The sequence below is a fragment of the Copadichromis virginalis genome, linkage group LG8 (genome assembly GCF_057382275.1).
Source record: "Copadichromis virginalis isolate Kocher_CV1m ecotype Utaka linkage group LG8, C_Virginalis_male_GT1.1, whole genome shotgun sequence".
NCBI classification, from domain to species: domain Eukaryota; kingdom Metazoa; phylum Chordata; class Actinopteri; order Cichliformes; family Cichlidae; genus Copadichromis; species Copadichromis virginalis.
In genome coordinates, this window is record NC_140625.1 from 9,577,798 (window position 1) to 9,596,701 (window position 18,904).

At 40.4% G+C, this 18,904-nt stretch overlaps 1 protein-coding gene across 2 annotated transcripts; it reads right to left on the reverse strand.

The window, feature by feature from the left end:
* Positions 1 to 373: 373 nt before the first annotated feature.
* gucy2cb (guanylate cyclase 2Cb) lies at positions 374 to 18,383 on the reverse strand. Of its 2 annotated transcripts, XM_085465608.1 has the most exons (27): positions 17,991 to 18,383; positions 16,853 to 16,971; positions 14,434 to 14,501; positions 14,052 to 14,267; positions 13,785 to 13,900; positions 13,192 to 13,294; positions 12,188 to 12,302; positions 11,687 to 11,828; positions 11,151 to 11,233; positions 10,887 to 10,995; positions 10,211 to 10,292; positions 8,483 to 8,585; positions 8,342 to 8,398; positions 8,153 to 8,224; positions 7,949 to 8,053; positions 7,739 to 7,825; positions 5,943 to 6,075; positions 5,715 to 5,852; positions 5,483 to 5,559; positions 5,299 to 5,390; positions 4,991 to 5,149; positions 3,066 to 3,258; positions 2,811 to 2,985; positions 2,601 to 2,699; positions 2,317 to 2,411; positions 2,115 to 2,191; positions 374 to 2,031 (listed from the first exon to the last, which is right to left on the reverse strand). In XM_085465608.1, exons 1-27 carry the CDS (start codon positions 18,190 to 18,192, stop codon positions 1,818 to 1,820), a joined length of 3,231 nt encoding a protein of 1,076 aa, XP_085321734.1. In that variant the 5' UTR covers positions 18,193 to 18,383; the 3' UTR covers positions 374 to 1,817. The 2 variants fall into 2 exon arrangements, with proteins under 2 accessions (XP_085321734.1, XP_085321733.1); XM_085465607.1 differs by having other exon boundaries at positions 5,715 to 6,075.
* Positions 18,384 to 18,904: the final 521 nt, after the last annotated feature.

The window sequence follows — 18,904 nt, forward strand, 5'->3', positions numbered from 1 at the left end:
TTTCAGTGTTTTATTTGTTCGCGAGTAAATCGGTTTGGCTGAGATTAAAGTTATTAGATTAGATAAAATAAAACTTTATTCAGCTGTGTGAACACCAAGGAGGAACCCACCCGGGCGATTAATAAACGTCAAACAGAAAACTGATTAAACAGAAGTGCGAAATGGTCGAGAATTTACGCCAGTGTCCTGTTATATTTTAGATAGCAAGGAGCAGACAGCCGAGTTTATTAAACTCCACCGACACAGCAGTGACGCTAATCAGAAGGCTAGACCGTCCAATTTCACAGCAGTTTACTTCCGGCCTACCCGACCTCCTGAGGACCCGGCCTACGTAGACCGCGAAGGCCGGGTCCTCAGGAGGATGCAGCCCATGAATTTGGACACGACTGATGTTACTCTGTTGCGGCGCATTTCAGGAGGACGCTGCTAATAAAGTTACACAATTACACAGTGACTTCGCTTTCATTATTGTGTTTACAAAATACCAGTTTTTGTCTTGGTCGTATCATTTTATTTTGTTGTATTTATCTGCAACACCTTAAAGGCCGGTCCGAGAAAATACTGTCAGACATTAAACCGGTCCGTGGCGCAAAAAAGGTTGGGGACCGCTGCTCTATACAATAACAAAGGCACTTTTTCAAGGGCCTGCAGTGCAGCATCTTCCTCCCTGAGCTTCCTCAATACAGCCTCCTCTGCATGACATGAGATGTATACGGAGTCAAAAACTGGCCGTCATTTGGTTAAAGTAATAAATGCAGATGGTGCTGAGTTGTGACTTTTATAAGCATTGTCTATAGATATTTATGAGACCTATAATTTACTTACTGGCTGACAAATGTGGAAATAAATACACATTAAGCGCTGTACATAAATAGAATAACCCAGTTTTAAGCTAAGCAGCAGAAACAATCAATGAACATTAATGACAAAAACAACAGGATATATTACAAATACAAATGTATTACTGTAGTTCTAAAACCTTTTCCAAACTGTACAATGCACAAAAAGGGTGAACCTGCATTTCTGTCTGTGCAAAACGGCCTCTTCTGTTCTTATCGTGTTCCTGTGTTTTGTTAGTTGAACAGGCCATTAGCAGCATCTGCACTGGCATGCGAGGGTGCTGCGGCTGGCTCATCCCATAGTAAGTGAATCAAATCCAAAAGCGCTGCCACCTGACCACATGAGCATCAGCTGTGTTTGGGTTTGTTTGTTTTTTGCGATATAACTGGTGCTGAAATTTTGTGCATTTATTTATTTATTTATTCTTTATTTTTCCAAGTGTCTTTGACCCCTCATAACTTCAGTTTGGGTTTCCACACTATTTTATAGATGTATGTAGATCAATTTCCGAACCGTATTATTACACATTCACAGGTGTAAAAATACAGATGTAGCAAAAAATAATTTTGGCATAAAAGGAAAAAGAGCTAGAAGCTGAGCCTGGAATCAAAATTTGGATAAAAATGAATCCTTAAATATGCTAAATCTTGTTTTAGCAGAGTACCAGACCTTCAAAGTTGGCCTAAAATGCCCTTTTTGACCGTTTTTCTTTTGACGGAGGATAACAAAATCCCCCAACTGGTTATAGAAAAAAATCTGCACTGAACAAATCTAAGGTTTTGGCTTTCAGCTATGACACTTGAGTGGGTAAAGCATTACATCAATTACATAGTACAAAGTTTCCACCCGCCGTTTCCAACCACCCAAAATGATGGCAGGAAATAATGCGTGAATATTTGAGGACTTTTAATTCCTCATTTTTCTATGCTTGATTTCCTGCTCTATATGCAATAACAGGCAAATAGTTACAGCATGCTCTACAGGAAGGTACTGAGTGTGTTATCCACAGTGGCTAGATGCAGGTACTCGGGAAGGCTGCTCTCAGACTCGACCTCTGACCCCTGGTCGCTGGTGTCCTCCTTGCTCTGACTTGGTAGCAGCTTCTTCCTTCGCACGGAACCTCGCGAGCGACGCTCCAAACACGTCAAGGTCATGTGGGCGAGGTCCTGCTGGAGCCGCTGGACGTTTTCACTGGAAGAGAAAGCACCGTGTTGAAAGAGTGAATCTCAGATGCGGAGCTGCATGTGAAAGGATTTTATCTCCTTTTTGCTCACGTTGTGGGTGGAGTAGGAAGATCGTAGTCTTCACCAGTTTCACCTGTCAACCAGTAAGTTGTTTCTGTGCCTTTACCCTAAAAAAACCCCACATATTCATCACAGTCACTGGCATCAGTGTCGCAGTGAAGGTTTTTGTCACTGTATCTCAATTTAATTTGGCTGACATGCTGCTACATTGAATGTAGAGACCAACCTTTACCTTCAGGTATGTTTCCCCTCTCATCTCATACTCAAACTTGCAGTTTGTTCTCTCCAGGATATCTATGGTAGGCTGACTGACATGGATCCGCAGGGCTGTGAGATAAAAAGAAGGACAACAGAGCTTGGCTGTGGTCACTTTATTTAATTAGGCTGACTGCTGGCTTCTATAATTGCGCTAGACTAATGTACGGGAAGTCATTCATGTAAAATAACGAGAACAAAGGAAGCGGCTGGAGAAAATGTCAGTGTAAATCAGTTTGTTCATTACATGTGTCCACTCACGGTGTCCTGTAGATTCCATACGAGATGCTGTGTTGACCGTGTCTCCGAATAAACAATATCTGGGCATCTTTATTCCCACGATGCCCGCCGCACAGGGACCTGAACCCACAAACAACCAGGAGACAGAAGAATTAGTGTAAAGATCAGCAGGAGGTGAATTGATTTGCCAAAATGACTAGTTTAAAAAATGAAAAACAAAGAAGAAGAGACCTGAGTGTACACCGATTCGTATCCACACAGGAATACCGGGAAGATGCCGGAGCTGGAAGGTGCCCATGAATGCCAAGATGTCCAGCGCCATGCGGCAAATATCCACTGCATGCCTGTTCCCGTTTCTCTTTGGAAGACCAGAAGCAACCATGTAGGCATCCCCTATTGTCTCCACCTGAGGATAGTAAAGGAAACCATGATGTTCGTGCTCATTGCCGGGTGCCTGAATGTCTTCGGTTTCATCCCTGCCAATACCTTGTACACATCGTGGTGGTCGACGATGCTGTCAAACCCCTTGTAGATGTCGTTTAGCATGTCCACAACTTCCATCGGCGTGCTGTACTGGCACAGAGTGGTGAAGCCAACTATGTCACTGAAATATATTGTAACTTCATCGTACAGCTCTGGCTCCACAGCCCCGGTCTCCTTCAGGCTTTTAACCACCGGGCTTTTAACCACAGAGAGAAACATAATAAAGAAAAGACATTTTTTCCATTGAGATTTCATTCTGATTTTGAGTTGGTTAAACCAAAGGCCCCCCCCCCCAAGTTTCCCCAACAGTTCATTCATCCATTTCATCCATGTATCGTTTATTTTTAAATAACTATCCTTTTTAAACAGTTCAATAATGCTACTTGTTACAACCATTTAACTGTTAATTTACACTAACGTTTTGATCATTAATTAACACTAATTATTTCAATTATTTACTCATAATTAAGGTAACATTTCTAACCATTTAAAGAGACAAATGTATGCTAATTTAGTAACTATTTAACCATTAATTTGTGTTAGCTTTTTAAAAACTATATAGCTTTTAATTAATAGGGTTACTATTAGACTAGGCCTTTTATTAGTCAGTTTGTATTAACTATTCATTTAACAATTTTATTCAACAATGTATGGTAACTTTTTAACCATTTATAGCCATTCATTAATGCTAATTTTTTAACATAAGATCAGATAAGATAACCTCCATTAGTCCCACTGTTTGTTTGTTTTTTACAGCAGAAAGTGGACAGTGCAAAGTTACAGAAGCAAAAATTAAGAAAAAACACTGGAATAGGATAAGATAATAAGAATAAGATACTGTACACAATAGAATAGAATAAAATACTATATACAACAGAATAAAATGCAATGTTGACAGCTTCAGGTACCTTGGTGTTTATCTGAACAATAAACTGGACTGGACTCATAATTCAGACGCCCTCTACAGGAAAGGGCAGAGCAGGCTGTACCTGCTGCGGAGTCTCAGGTCTTCTGGAGTGGAGGGCCCACTCCTGAAGACCTTCTATGACTCTGTGGTGGCTTCAGCCATCTTTTACAGTGTGGTCTGCTGGGGTGGCAGCATCTCTGCTGGGGACAGGAAGAGACTGAACAGGCTGATCCGCAGGGCCAGCTCTGTGTTAGGATGGACCCAGTGGAGGTGGTGAGTGACAGGACAATGGTGGCTAAGCTGTCATCTCCCACCCCATGCAGGAGACTCTGAAAACATTATTTAACCACTAATTTACCTATTTAAAATATTTAATCCAGTAGTTTATGCTAACTTTTAAAACGCTTTAACCGTCAGTTTACAAAACTTATTTTAACAATTCAGTCAAACAATTTAAAGTAACCTTTCTAATCATTTATTGTCATTAATTTATGCTAGCTTTTTAAACTATATACTGTAACTACTAACTTATCTATTTCAACTATTTAATCCAATAGTTTATGCTGTTTAAACTCAAATTTATATTCACTTTTAAAAATTATATAGCTATAAATGTATACTACCCATTAAAAATATTCAATCCAACAATTTATGCTTAGCTGAACTTTTACAGCCACTTAGCATTTTTAGCATATTTCTTCTTCAAATTTTGACTTGTTTTTGGAGGCATAGTACATACACGGCCAATCACATTTACACCTAATTTAGAATCACCAATAAACTTAACATGGATGTCTTTGAACTCTGAGAAGAAACCAAGCCAACGTAGAGAAAACCAACGTAGGCAAGGGGTGACCTTCTTGCTTTAAGGTGACAGTGCTAACCACTGAAACTCAGTGCTGGTCACTGTTAATGTAGAAATAAAACGAATTCTCTAACAGTGCATGAATGATTTAGCATCTATGTCCTGATTGTTCTAAGTGTCTAATGATGTGCATTTGTTCTTTAAGTGTAAACAAACCCAGGCAGCAGCATAAAGTTAAGATTGTCAGCTCGATCCCTCTCAGCTTTGTAGAGAGCCGTTCTCTCTTCCACCAGGTACTCCAGGTTTCTGGAATACATCTGCAGCCGTCTGATCATGTTATCCAAGTAGCTCTCATTTTCCTGATTATGGATTTTACTGGAGTGATGAAGAGGAGAAGAAAAGGGATATGAGGAGGGAGATATATTTAGAAATCTGTAATCCGTTTCCCAGAAACTATAAAGGCTACACCAGGACATGCACACTGATAGCTGAAAACAGCAATAACATAAAGAGAGCATTATTACCTGATGATTTTCCCCAGATAAATTTCCACTTTCTTAAAGTCAGGTCTTTTTTCTGGGTCCTCGTCCCAGCAGCTTTTTATCAACGTGTACACCTTACAGGAGGAAAGAACAATTTGAATACAATACAGACAAAACAGATGCTGAAAATAAAATAAAGCTGGCACATGAATGGAAAAAAAAAAACCTCTAATTCTTTCTCTGAAGCCGTCTCAAAGTTAAGATCAGGTCTGAAGTAGGATGACTTGAGCCTGGACAGTTTTTCTGTTGAGAAACACACAGAGACGCAGATGGCATTGTAGTGTAGCTCCGGATCAAACAGGTCTTCTTTCTTTCACTCTGAACTTGGTGGTGCAGAGATGATCATTTGCAAACAAAATGACTGTAACTGTCACGTGTTGTATTTGAGTGTTGGAAACCTGATCGGTCGGAGCAGGATTCAGTGTAGAAGGTGTTCTTCCTGAGAACAATCTCTTGCGCAATGATGGCAAAACTGTAGACGTCTCCTTTCTGAGACGTGCCCTCGTTCCTCAGATGCTCCGGAGCTGTCCACAAGTCTGACAGGATGATGTGGAGACAGACAAACGTTAGCAGGTAAAGAAGAGAACAAAAAGATATTTCAGGAGGATTTTTGTTTGCGGCGTCACCTTGGAAGGGGCTAAGAAAAGCATTGCAGCCAAAGTCTGTGATCTTCACCACCATGCGGTTGTCCACCACACAGTTGGTGGATTTGAGGCGACCGTGAACCTGAATGTCACTGGCATGGAGGTAAGACATGCCCTGCACAGAGGATTCAGAGCAACATTACACCTTCCACTGGTGGAAGTAATGAGATTTATGGAAAATCAAAGAGGCGGTGAGTAATCTGGTGTTTAATGACCTCTGCTGGCAGGCAGAGGCAAGTGCAACAGCAGCTCCCATAACACAGGTCTGCAAAAACAATTTATTTTTTCAGTCGCATGGGATATTTTTGGTAAATGTTATGTTTTTTAGGGTGCTGAATCCAAAAATGACCTCCATTTCCCTCCATTACATACAGTTTGCTTTTGCAAAACATGAAGAGTTTACATTAAACTAAAAACATGAATTAAGAAAACCTGACAAAATTGAATTTTTAAAATATTTTTCCTCGTTTCAGTGAGTAAAAATCTATGAGAAGCAGTCAAAAGATCCTATGCACCTTTTGGTTGCAGACCTGTGTAATCCTGCTCTTCATTTAAACCAAACCTTTTTAATAATTTTGAGCCAGAAAAAAATACTTATATAAAAGCTTACTGTGCCTTCACAGGGTCTGACTTATCAAACAACAAGCTTAGAACAAAAAACCCCACCAACACTTAAATGTTACATTTTAAATGTTTAATCATTTAATTATTAACTAGTGGGATAATATTGAGTCTTTCTGGTAAGTTGCCAAGTTGTTTATCGCACTGTGACATCAATCAAACTGATCAAACTTTAGAGGCACAGTCTTTTAATGGCTTTGTTTTGATCACAGTTGTTACAGATAAGGAGGCCTCTTCACTATATGTACTTCTTATTGAAACTATAAATCCATTTTCTTTATGCTTGTCCATCCTTCAGCTCACAGTGACAACATGACTAAAGATAGTTTAAAAATGGGTTCTTTGCAAAGTTGTTTGTTATGTGTAGATACAACACTGGTTCATCCCTTTTTTTATGCTTGCATAGTCTACTGGACAAAAAATGAGTGAAAAAGCAGCCAATGTCTAAATAAAAACTTTAAAAGATTTTCAGAAAGCCTGCAAAACTATTGCTTAAGAGTCGTTTGAACAAAGCAACAAAATCTGGCTCCTTGGAAGCAAACTATGAAGACATGAGGGGACTTTTGCACAGCGCTGTGTAATCCTGGCAGTCACATTACACTCAGTTTGTCCGTTTGGCTTTTGATAGAACTTCTAAAGTTTTAGTAAACGATTATTACTCACGTGAAATAAGTGTCAGGATTGAGCGAACCTTCCTTTCTTTTTGATGATGATGTTCTGGGTTCAGTTTATTATACGGTAACAGGTGAAGTGATCCCATTGCAGTTTACATCAGGTACAAAAGTTTATTACCAGTTATTCAGGGATCTTTTATGTCACGCTGCATGAATGGTGAGTAATATTGACTAACGCTAAGTTTCATAACCCTTTTTCAGTTATGTATTAAGACAGATTGCTACTAACTATGTCAAGCTCTCAGTACAAAAACCGATCCTGTCATTCATTGCATTGTCCTCTGTAATGATTTATGGTGTTTAGTGAATGCTGCTGCTTTATGGCAGATACACGTGACCGTTTTTCCGCTCAGGGCGGCGAGTAACGAGTCAATCTCCACTTGTGTGGTCTCTTATCATGCCACACACCGCATGTGATGCTTGCAAATGCTTAACTTTGATAATTGTTCTGCTCACGGGCAAAGTCGAGCACTTCTCTCTCACCTTGGCGATGTCATACATGACAGAGATCTTGAACTCCCAGTCCATGAAGGTCTCCTCTGGGTATGAAATCTTGTCATTCAGCACATACTTGAAAAAGAAAAAGACACCCCAGTTCTGCATTAATACGCTTTTATTCTTCACACTTCTTGACGGCTGTGTTTAAACTGAGACCTGAAGATGGATTTAAATTGAAAGTTTTGCTACACGTACCCTGAGCGAGCCTCGCTCGCCATACTCAAACACGCCAAAGACACCGTGATCTAACTTGACTGTGCCGTAAAACTTTGTGAGGTTGTAGTAGTCGATGTGCAATAGCTGCAGGGGGGGCAAACATGTGGAGTGCTAGTGAGTTTGGATAAACATTAACAAAGAGGGCTGGCAGTAAAAGGATTTCAGTGTGATAAGACGTCTTACCGCATTGAGCTCCCTTTTCTGGGTTTTATCAAAGTTCCCATCCAAGTTCTTCAGCTCCTTCAAGATCACAATCTGAAAGAAATATTGCAGAAGCACCAACCAGATTACATCTGCTAACTCACTTTCATCAGTGCAAAAGCACTAGATGCTGACTGATTTGGAAAACACTGCAGGATGCTGTCCATCTACCTTCTTATCGTAGAGCGCACAGCGGATCTTGAACTTCTTTTTCTTCTTACTTTCAATCTAACGGGGGTTAGAGGAAGGTCGCTGTCACAGCATTCTTAAAGCTGACTTGACTGAGGTGTTTACTGAGGTGTTTTCACTTACATTAAGGGAGATGACGTTGATGTCATCATTTTCCATCAGCGTGATGAGATCAGAGTTCACGTGGGACCAGCGCTTCCTGAGCAGTCGATCTCTTCTGTTCTGTCTATGCGGGAAAGAAAAAACTGCATCAGGAGATTATTGGTAAAGGTTGGTTGCACGAAAAGCATCTGACTCCTATGTTTATAAAAGGCAGCTTTCAATTTAAATTTCATGTCATGAGTCCATGTTTTAGAGAGTGTAATAGAGCTATAACCTGTATAGTACATACAGACTTTCAGATTATTTTTCATGTAACCTGAAAGTCCGTATATACACAGCTCTAAAAGATAATTGTAGCACCTTTTAATCAGAGTGTAGCATCAAGCCAGTTACACGTCTGGGACACTAATCTGGTCAGTTTAGAGGAGGTTAGTTCAGTTTCAGGTGGAGGTCGCTGACATTTTCTTCCCTCTTCATCTTTTCTGATGGTTTTTTCACTACTTTTGCATTTTTCTGGGGTCAGTGTCACTCCTGGTGGCATGAGGTGATACCTTGACCCTACAGAGGCTCCACAGGTAGTCCAACTCCTCCATGTTGGCACATTAATACGTGCCATTTACAAAAGGTTTGCTGTGTCTCCCGAGACAGTCTCAAGAGCACAGAGGAGATTTCAGGACACAGACAGTTACTCTGGACAGGCCTGGAGAAGATCTTTAACCCACTTTTTTGTGCAAGATGAGAACTGTCAAAGCTCCAGCAGGACACTAGTGTTAATGTCTCTGACCAGACAATCAGAACGGACTTCATGAAGCTGGTTTGAGGGCCCAGCGTGTTCCAGTGGGCCCTGTGCTCACTGCCCAGCACTGTGGAGCCTAATTCACATTTCCACAGAATACCAAAACAGGCAGGTCCACCACTGGAGCCCTGTGCATTGCACAGATGAGAGCAGGTTCATTTGAGCACATGTGACAGAAGTGAAAGGGTTTGGAGAACCCGTGGAGAATGCAATGCTGTCTGTAACATCCTTCAGCATGACTGGTTTGGTGGTGGGTCAGTGATGCACTGGGGAGGCATATACATAGAGGGACGCAGAGATGTCTACAGACCCTGACTGGCATCGGGTATCAGGATGAAATCTTCCTCTGAATACACAGCAATGCCCATCCTTATATGCTGAGAGTATGCAGGAAGTTTCTGGACGATGATACCGATGTCTGGCCTCCACACTTGCCTGACACCTTTGGTTTCAGTTTCAGCCCATCTGAAGCTGTCAGGTTGCACCTCAGACTGTCCAGGAGCTCAGTGACACCCAGGTCCAGATCTGGGAGTAGATCCCCCAGGACACCATCCATTATCTCATCAGGAGCATGTTGTAAAGTGGCCTAGCCTGCTGCTTCTTTTCTTCAATTTGATTTTTGGGGGTGTCTTTGAATTCAGCCCTTTGTAGGTTGATCATTACATTTCCATTACATTTTGGGGCACTTTATCACTCCTAACACATTACCAAGTCCCCATCAATGTGAATATCCACTGTGTTTTTTTTCTCATTAAAAGCTGTCGTGTTTTCAAAGTTTTCCTGCAATTTTTGGAGCAGTGTATCTACCGTACTACTATATATGCCATTATATGATGGGGCCAAAATCATTTATGTAAATTCATGACCTTTTGCAGAGAATCCAAACATTTAATTAAAATCTGCCACACACTTAATAACTCCGTTATTCTCATGTTCCATGTGCTACGGCATACCTGTAGAAAATAAAGGCGATCGTGGCCACTACGACCACAGTAACAGCCAACACAGTCACAATGATGTTGTGAATCACAGGGCCTGCAGTAATAAAGACAAAAAAGAGGCACCATTTCAGTTCCAAGCCGATGCTTCTGACACACAGAGGACAAAAGATAAACATGGGCCGAGCGTTCAAGTGCCATAATATTTAAGCTTATCTCAGATAGGGCTGTGAGGAGGTCATCTACAGGAAACAAAAGAAGAACTGAGCCATAAAACCACTTCATATAAAACATGCAAAAGTTGATGTATGTGGAGCAGTTTGTGGTTGCTATAACTTTTCCTCCTGTTCATACCCACCATTAATGCTTATTAAATGAAAACAGGGACACAAACAGAGAGGTGCTTAAACCACAGCTGAAGCCTTACATATAATTCACCGGAACCTGGATTAGTGCAAGTCTTTGAAAACGACCTGACTGAGTGGATGCAAACTGATCAGGCCTTGTTGTGGAGATCTAAATCATTATGGTGGACATGCCTTCTATCTAGAGGACAAAAAAGGAAGTTCTCTTAACATAAATCTTTAAAATATTAAGGTTAAGACATATTTTGAGGTTGTGCCCACTGAACTCAATGATATAGCTAAACATGTGTATGTGTGTGTGTGTGTGTGTGTGTCTTTCGATGTACCGCTGTCTGGCATGTTATTGGGAAGTCTTTTCCCCCAGATGAACTTAGGAGCCTCCTCCACCACTGTGGTTTTATTGCGCTCCGTGTCAAATGTGAATAAAATATCGTACTGGGTGTGACACAAGAGGGGAGGAAAAAAACAAAAAGACACATTTTAGCATCAAACCAGAAGCAAGAGATGCAGCACAGTAAGGTTTTATTTTGAATCTTTTCTTCGTGTATTCACTGCTAAATGCCAAAAAAGAAAACGGGAGAAAAAGATACCTTGTTGTCAGTAGTGGTGTAGATGATTGAGAAAGCCACGTCTCTGTCCCCGTACTCGTCCAGCGTATAATTCCCAGCAATCCCTGAGCAGAATCACACAAACGTTTTTAAACTTCTGTTCGCTTCATTTCACCGTGTGTGTCAGCTGTAAACCTTTAATGCGTCTCTCAGTCAAACTTGCACTCACAACCGGCTGCTTACAGCTGCGGGCTGTTATACCAACACTCTTTGTGTCAATGAAAACACAAAGAAGTGATAGCAGTTGACAGCCTCCATCTGTTCGACCTCACAGTAGCCATGTCTGCTCTGAGATCAGCTCATTAGTGTTTTGGTGGATGGTGTTTTCCCACTTTTCACGAGCTAATTTGAGCATTTATTACTGTTTTGCTCAGTATGCTTAACTGCAACTATCTGCAGCTGCCAAAAAAGTATTAAATGCTAACTTGTGTAAATTCTTGTGTATTTGCTAATACACATACTTGCAGCTTGTATGCAAGCACTTCCCCCTCCTCGCTGTTATCTTCCACCTGCCTTACCAGTAAATTTGGTGTTTCTGAAGTAATTTACATTCACATATTCCGTCCTGTGAAGCTGAGACTGATTTTGTTTAGAAATTGTTCTCATCACTTGGCCAATAAAGAGCACTGCGTCATGGTACGCGGCCATGTAGTCGTTCATCTGCAGAGGAACAGACAGAGACAGATGGTTGGAACTACTTTCTCAGTACAGCCCTTAGATTTGAGTGAAGGAGCTCTAAGATGCATCCTTCACTACACAGGTGATGAATTATTTTATATATTTTTTACTCAGTGAAGACGTTATTTAATGATATTTCATTGAACATTTATTATTAACTCTTCCGAGGTCCATTTCTGGTTGGCATGGTCCTGTGTTGTTAATCCCTTATTTTCCCTTAAAACTCTACAAGTTGATTATTCAGAGTGAGCGGAACAAAAACAGCCAATCAGAGCTAACCTTTTTTGTATTGCTACAGAAGCACTGCAAAGAGAGAAGTTGTGTATTTCTGGTTTGCTCACCGTGTTGTTGTCTTTAAGGTCTGGGTTGATTCTGTAGCTTCGGGTGTTCGGCATGGTGAGCACCAACACGTTCTTCATTTCTGGCAGCGACGATGTGTTGGTGTAGTATACATCACTGTGTAGAGGAATCAGCAGAGGTCTGATGAAAAATTCTACATGTGCAAAAATTTCCTTCAGTTTCATTCAGTTATTATATATTATTCTATTATATTCAGTAATTTAGCTGCATTTGATTGCTTAGTTACTCATTTCTACTCTATACACACAGTTTACTTAGATCTTTGCTTACCATGCTTTACCGACTTTAATTGGTATAAAGATGGATATTATCATTCAATAATAATACTGTTGAAAACTCAATAGATTTAGCCTAGTTTGTGCTAAGTTAGCCACTTAGCTTAGCAAGTTTTGTCCAAAATCTTTCTTCCAGAAATTGAATTAGGCTTACTACTTCTGCTGTGTGCGGCTTTTGACAAAAAACATCAAGTGTTTAGTCAGGGCATCAAGTAATAGTACATTGGATCCCAAAGGAGCTTTAGCCTGACCATAACCGCTACCTCTGCAAGCCATTTTGCAACCCAGCTCCATCCCAACTTTCAGTTTTCATGGTGACTTAATGTCATGTTTGTTGCCGCTGCCACTGATGCCCTCCCTGCTTTGCTGCTCCTCTCCCCTCCTGAGGCTTTTTAACTGTGTCCATTGGATGGTTGAGCAGTCATAGATGATGGAAATAATATTACGTTGGCTCGAGCTGACCTGATTGAATTTTTTATTTCATCTATGTCTGCTTCTTCACTTCTTCCCACACTTAGTCTCATCTTATGATGACACACAGTAACTGACTCCATGAAATCACTCAATCAGTCAGTCACTACTTTACAATCTCCAGGTACCCATTCACCAGTTAGGAAAGTACTGATTGTGAATCACTGCTGTGGGGTTAGAGAAAAAGAAAACAAGTGGAATAAATAGGAACAGAAGTGAAATGATTCAACAGCACTAACCTGTAAAGATCAATGAGGATGAAGGCGATATCACTGCTGTCCGCAGCCTTAGAGCCGTTTTTAATTTCCACTAGGTCCATTGGTGATCCACACATGATGAACACTGCAGCGGAGAAGTATTTGTAACAGAACAGTCTTTCAGTTATTTTTTTTCTTCTGTTTTTTTGCCTAGTTGGCCTTGGGACTCAAATACAAACTTGATTTCCATTTAAATTACTTCTTCAACCTTGAAACCAAAGTTAATACCAAAACCTAAAGCCATCAAGCATAGCCTGATACTGTTGATGTTTTTTTAATTCACCCTTCATAATGTGGCGTAAAAATATGCAGCAGGAAGTTCAAAGAAAAGCTATTATGGCCCTCGAGCTAGCTCTCCTTCTGAAACAGAAAATTCCGAGTCTCCCTCGTGATGACAGCGTTAACAAACTCAATAGTTGAATTAAATGTGCTTTGTAGGCCCTGGGCTCTCTTAGGAAAATAGAATCCAAACTGTCTGTGTGTGTTGTCCCAGCAAACTGAAGCCATTGTTATGTCTCGCTGTGAAAACAGAGAGGTTTTCAATCTTGTTTGAGAAAAATACATCAAATTCTTACAGTTGGATGTCCTGTTGCGTAATGTAAGCACGCTGTGCAGTTCTGTGGGACTGCGTAGAGACGTTATTGAAATATTTAAGGCAAGATCGCCCGTCGCTTCAATTGCACTTACATACCTGAAGATGAAAATGAATATAATGCATAATTTAAATTAAAAACATTTTATTACATTTAAAAATGTAACTAGAATATAATTAAAAATATAATTTATTAGATTTTGTAATAGCTCACAACAGATGAGTCTCTCCTTAAAGATGGGTTACTCACCAAACGCATTCCTCTGTGGGGTTCGTTGTTTTATAAGTATACGCTGCCTTCCATGAAGGTTTGAGCTTATTGTTTTCTTTCCAGAACTGGTTGACAAAGTCAACGATCTTGCGTGCAGGTGGCAGGAGTCGCTGCAAGTTGAAGGTGTAGTCGCACGAGCGACCAAAGCTTCCCGCTGAGAGAATGGGTCTACTGAGACTCATGCCGGCTTCCTTACTGGAAGAAGAGAATAAAAAAGAGTGGGAGACAATGGTATCGACTAATTATGATAAACGGGTGAACGATAAGCATAGTGCAACACAGGCAAAACCTGTTTGAAAATCTGAAGTGTCCTTTTCAAGCTTATTGGCAGAATCATGTCCTTGAAAAATTCAGAACTTACTCAACTATTGGGAAAGTAGCTAAGGTGCACGTGGGTCCAAGCACAGCACATCCCAGATTTCCTGATTCCTGCAAAAATAAAAACATATACAGCGAATAATTCACAGATTTTTATGTAAATTTTGCCTGATCTTTAAACTCCTGAGACCCAAACTCTTGTTTTCTTCCAGGTTCTTGGAAATCGACCTGTTTTCCTTGCACTAGAAGTGGTTTGTGGAAAAATGTTCTCACTGTGGGACAGCAGGTTTATTTTACTATATAACATAATAAAGTCATCAGGGTGTAACAAAGTCTAAAATATTTTTATTACAACACCTGCTCAGATAAAATCGCAAATGATGCAACATATCCAAAAGCCTTGTAACTTGAACATTTTACATGCTCCATACTCCAAACTTGAAGCATGCACCAAGGCAAAAAACAACCAAACAAGCAAACATCTGTTTACTACACTACTCAGACAAACTCAATACGCCATAGAACTGTGCAAAATCTCAGGTGTGGTGCATAATAAGACATTACTTGGAATTTATATAGGACCTTATAGAATCATGTGAAAGACTTTGTGTTAAACTGAGACCCCAGCCCTGCTTGTACAAGTGCCTTCAGCAGGAATACCTTGAAGTTTTCTGTATGATTTTGTCATCATTTTATCTCTAAAATCATTCTTATGCAATTTTGCCCCCATCTTCTTTAGAACGTTGCTCACACAGAATTTCAGGCAGGCTGAACTTTGGGCCTTTGCAGCACTTTGATCCTTTCATTTCACAGCAATTATGTTGTAGATTTGCCGCTGTGCTTTGATTATTGTTGCATGAACCATTTTTAACCTGTTGGATAGATGGCCTCACATCTTAAAAGGAATTCATGGTCAACTCAGTGACTGCAACGATCCCAGATCCTGTGGATGCAAAACAAGCCCCAAACAGAACCCCTCCACCACGGTGTTTGACAGTTAGTATGAGGGCATTGTGCTAATAAGGTGTGTTTGGTTGTAGCTCTTGGGTTTTTTGCAGTTTCTCTGAGCATTGCACGGTCTGGGCTTTGGGTGAATTTGCTGGAACATCTACTCCTGGCATTGTCTTAATCCTGGCATTACCTGAATGCTCCAGACCAGCAAACTGTTAAAACCTCTGCTTTTATAGAGGTGTTCGCACTTACTGATGATAAGTTAATCAAGTGCATTTGAATCAAACATCATCCTCTTTTCTACTTGTGTCTTGTTCATGGCTGTGGAGTGTTTTTCAGAGATTTATCTCATTAAATTCTATAATTTGCAAATATTTCTAAAGTAAAATACATGCTTTTTTCCTAAGCACGAGGTGGAAACACCCAGACCTTCTTCTATTAGCTATCCAACTGCTACTCTGCAACCTGCTCTTCTCAAAGCCAGTTGAGAGAATTTCTTCCATATGTCAAATCTCCTCCTAGTTGGACATTAAAAACCTCACCTAGGAGGCATTCAAGAGGGGTCCATGTCAGATGCTCTCAATGTGCCTGTATGTTTGGGTTTCACCCAGTGGACAAGAGGATTGCTCTCAAGTCGGGGGACGGGTCCTGACCGTCATTTGCGCTTATGCACCGAACGCATAAGCGGGGGGAAGAAGATGGCCCAGCTGCGGACTCCAGCTGGGAGTTTTCATTGTTCACATTCTTATGTTGCATGCTAATAACAATTAAACTTGGAGGGCTGAAGGCTGGGAAATGGCCTGCAAAGGGTATTCATAAGTGCACTCGGTACTGATATTTGATTTTGTAATCCCATCATCACATCTGGACCAGATGTCTTGGCTAGGTAGAGAGTTGAGCTGTCAAGTAACTACCAAGTGGTACAGTAAAGGTACGCTGGGAGCATCGGGCAGAGGCCCCTAGTCCAGGAGATCTTCAGCTCAACCTCTGGAAAAGCTTAGAAAAGATTTTTAGGGTGAGGGGTGACACATATTCTGAACCTCCTTAGCTGAGGCAGTTGCAAGGGGCTGTGGCCTTAAGGTGTCCCGTGCCTGCCATGGGGGCAAACTGGAGCAGGAGTCGACTCAAGCTTGGCTGTCGTGTGGGACTTCGGCAGTAGACAGCAAATACCAGCAGGCCAAGCAAGGCATGTCTTTGACAGTAGTTGAAGGAAAACTGGGGTGTTCAGAAAGGAAGTGAAATAATAGTTTTCGTTGGCTTAGCAGTGATTCTGTTAAGTTTTTACAGAGATTTACTGAGACTGGCATAGTCTTATTTTGATTTGTGGTCTTGCACAAAAAAGGTGTCTATGGCATTAATGAGGAGAGCAGGTCTGCGAACTAAAAGGTGCATAAACCCATAAATGAATGTCCTGTGGAAGCAAGATCTCAGGGTTACACAAGCTCATGTATATGTGCATCCAACATGCTAATATTCTTTCTATTTTTTAATATAAAACTGTAGCTACTTACCGTCAGGTTGTTTAGCTCTGCAACTGCTTCACATGAACTGCTCCGGCAGCCTCGGTACCAGTATAAGGTTGTGTCAAACCCACTGAAATTCGCAGTTAGGTTAAAAGTCACAGCTGGATCTTGGGTGTGTGGAAAGAAAGAAAGTTCCAGATGTTAGTTTTGACTTTCTCTCCATTTTGAACTGCAGTGTGTATGTGGATATTAGATTTGTTTTAAAGAGAAATAAAATGTGTGTGTGTGTGTGTGTGTGTGTGTGTGTGTGTGTGCGTGTGTGTGTGTGTGCGGAGGAAGTAGGCCCTGAATTCTAGCTTAAATAGCTAGCTACAGCTGAAAAATCATAGTTGCTAATAAAAATAAAACACCAACAAATTTCAGCTGGCAAACAAGACAACTACTTTTGATTACCTGTGTCATAAACTGGGACATTCTGTTTAAGTTTTATTGATAATGCTTAGAAATAAACCCTACAGGGCTTTCCTAACAGCCACTTAATAAAAACTTGGCTAGATAAAAAATTCCTGCTAGCCAAAAAAAACCTTTTATGTTTAATTATCTTAAATAATAGGTGTCAATACTTTTTGCATAATGGCATCATTGCAGACTGTGGGTGAGTCAAAAATAACACCAAACTGTATGTTGTCATGTTGACCAAAAGTCAGGCTAAACTAGTATAAGATAGCTCCTAGCTTAGTAGAACAAGCGTTTTATGCTAGTAAGCTAATAAGCATTGCAGGTAGCTTCCTTGTAATTAATAGGATAACGATCTTTAATCTGCTAGTTTATGAAACTAACTACAGAATATCTGTTAACAGTAGCAGCTTTACTTTTCTTGTATACTTTTTTAGTCTTTAATAGTGAAATCCCTGAATAATTCCTAAAACAGCTTTAAAATTGTTACTTTTGGGAAAAGCAACATGAAAATCTGAAAATAGGAACAGTATGCAAAGCAGTAAATATAAATGAACAATAATAGTCAGTGACATATGTGTTAAATTATCAATATCTATAAACATGAGTGTACCAATATACATACTGTATATAGAGAGTGCTGTTGCGAGAGATCAAAAGGTCTGATTTTGTGCGGATTTGTCATGTGGTTTGTTTGTTTGTTTTCTGTTTTAGTTTTTAATTTCATTACCCTGGGCAGCATTAATGGCTGAATCTTTCTCTATGGCCTTCAGTATTTCTCCTTCCACATACTGGAGGCTCCAGGGAGAGTCCTCATCATCCAACAGTATAACGTTGATTGTAATCCCACTCCCACATTGTCCAACACCAGGACACGATGCCACAAGAATTCCAAAGATGAACAAACACAGTAACCAGCTTCCCGAGCCCATTCTCAGCTCCGAGGTGAGTGCTTCTGTTTTTTAGCCGTTAAAGAGAGTCCATGGTATCCACCGATCCTGAATCCAGTTCAGTAAAGTCACCAAAACACTCGGAAAACTCTTAACTTATGATCGCCTTGATTAAAGCTTTGCCTGATCCACCAAGGCTTTGAAGAAAAAATAAATCCTGTGCGAAAGTCTGCTCCTCTTTCAACTTTCCTCTAAGCGCTACTCACCTGTTCTTTCTATGTCACCATGTTAATATACAACCTTTAAAGACACAGACGCAGGCCATATAACCTTGTCAGCGCTGTGTCATGGCCTGCATAAATTAAAGCTTAAAGCAAACACGCAGAGCATGGCTTGGTTGTAAGTTTGTTGATAGTCTTACACTCACAAATTTAATTTAATGGAGAATCGTACCATGAAATTGTTTTGTGCAGAAATACAGTTCAATTGGCAAAAAGGAAAACGGCCCAGAAAAAAAAAGATTAATCCTTGAGATATCTTAATTTAAGCAAAGAATAAGGCGTCAATGGCCACATGGGACACTTTTATCAGTAAAGTTAAAGCTATAAAACTTATAAAAATGTAGTCCAATATTTATTCTTCCTTCATCTTCTAAAGCTCTCCAGTTGAGCCAGATTGGAGTCTTTGCCAGCCCAGTTCTGCCCTTGGCTTTATATTTGACAGACTTGTTTTGAAGGGTTTTTTCTTAATCGAG

What these genes read in the sequence shown, in the direction of transcription:
- gucy2cb (XM_085465607.1), bottom strand. Translation starts at nt 18,192, where the DNA reads ATGGGCTCGGGAAGCTGGTTACTGTGTTTGTTCATCTTTGGAATTCTT. An exon ending in ATCGCCTTTATTTTCTACAG is followed by an intron (nt 8,586 to 10,210) that starts GTATGCCGTAGC and finishes TTTCCCGCATAG; the next exon opens with ACAGAACAGAAGAGATCGAC. An exon ending in TATCTGGGGAAAATCATCAG is followed by an intron (nt 5,150 to 5,298) that starts GTAATAATGCTC and finishes TCATCACTCCAG; the next exon opens with TAAAATCCATAATCAGGAAA.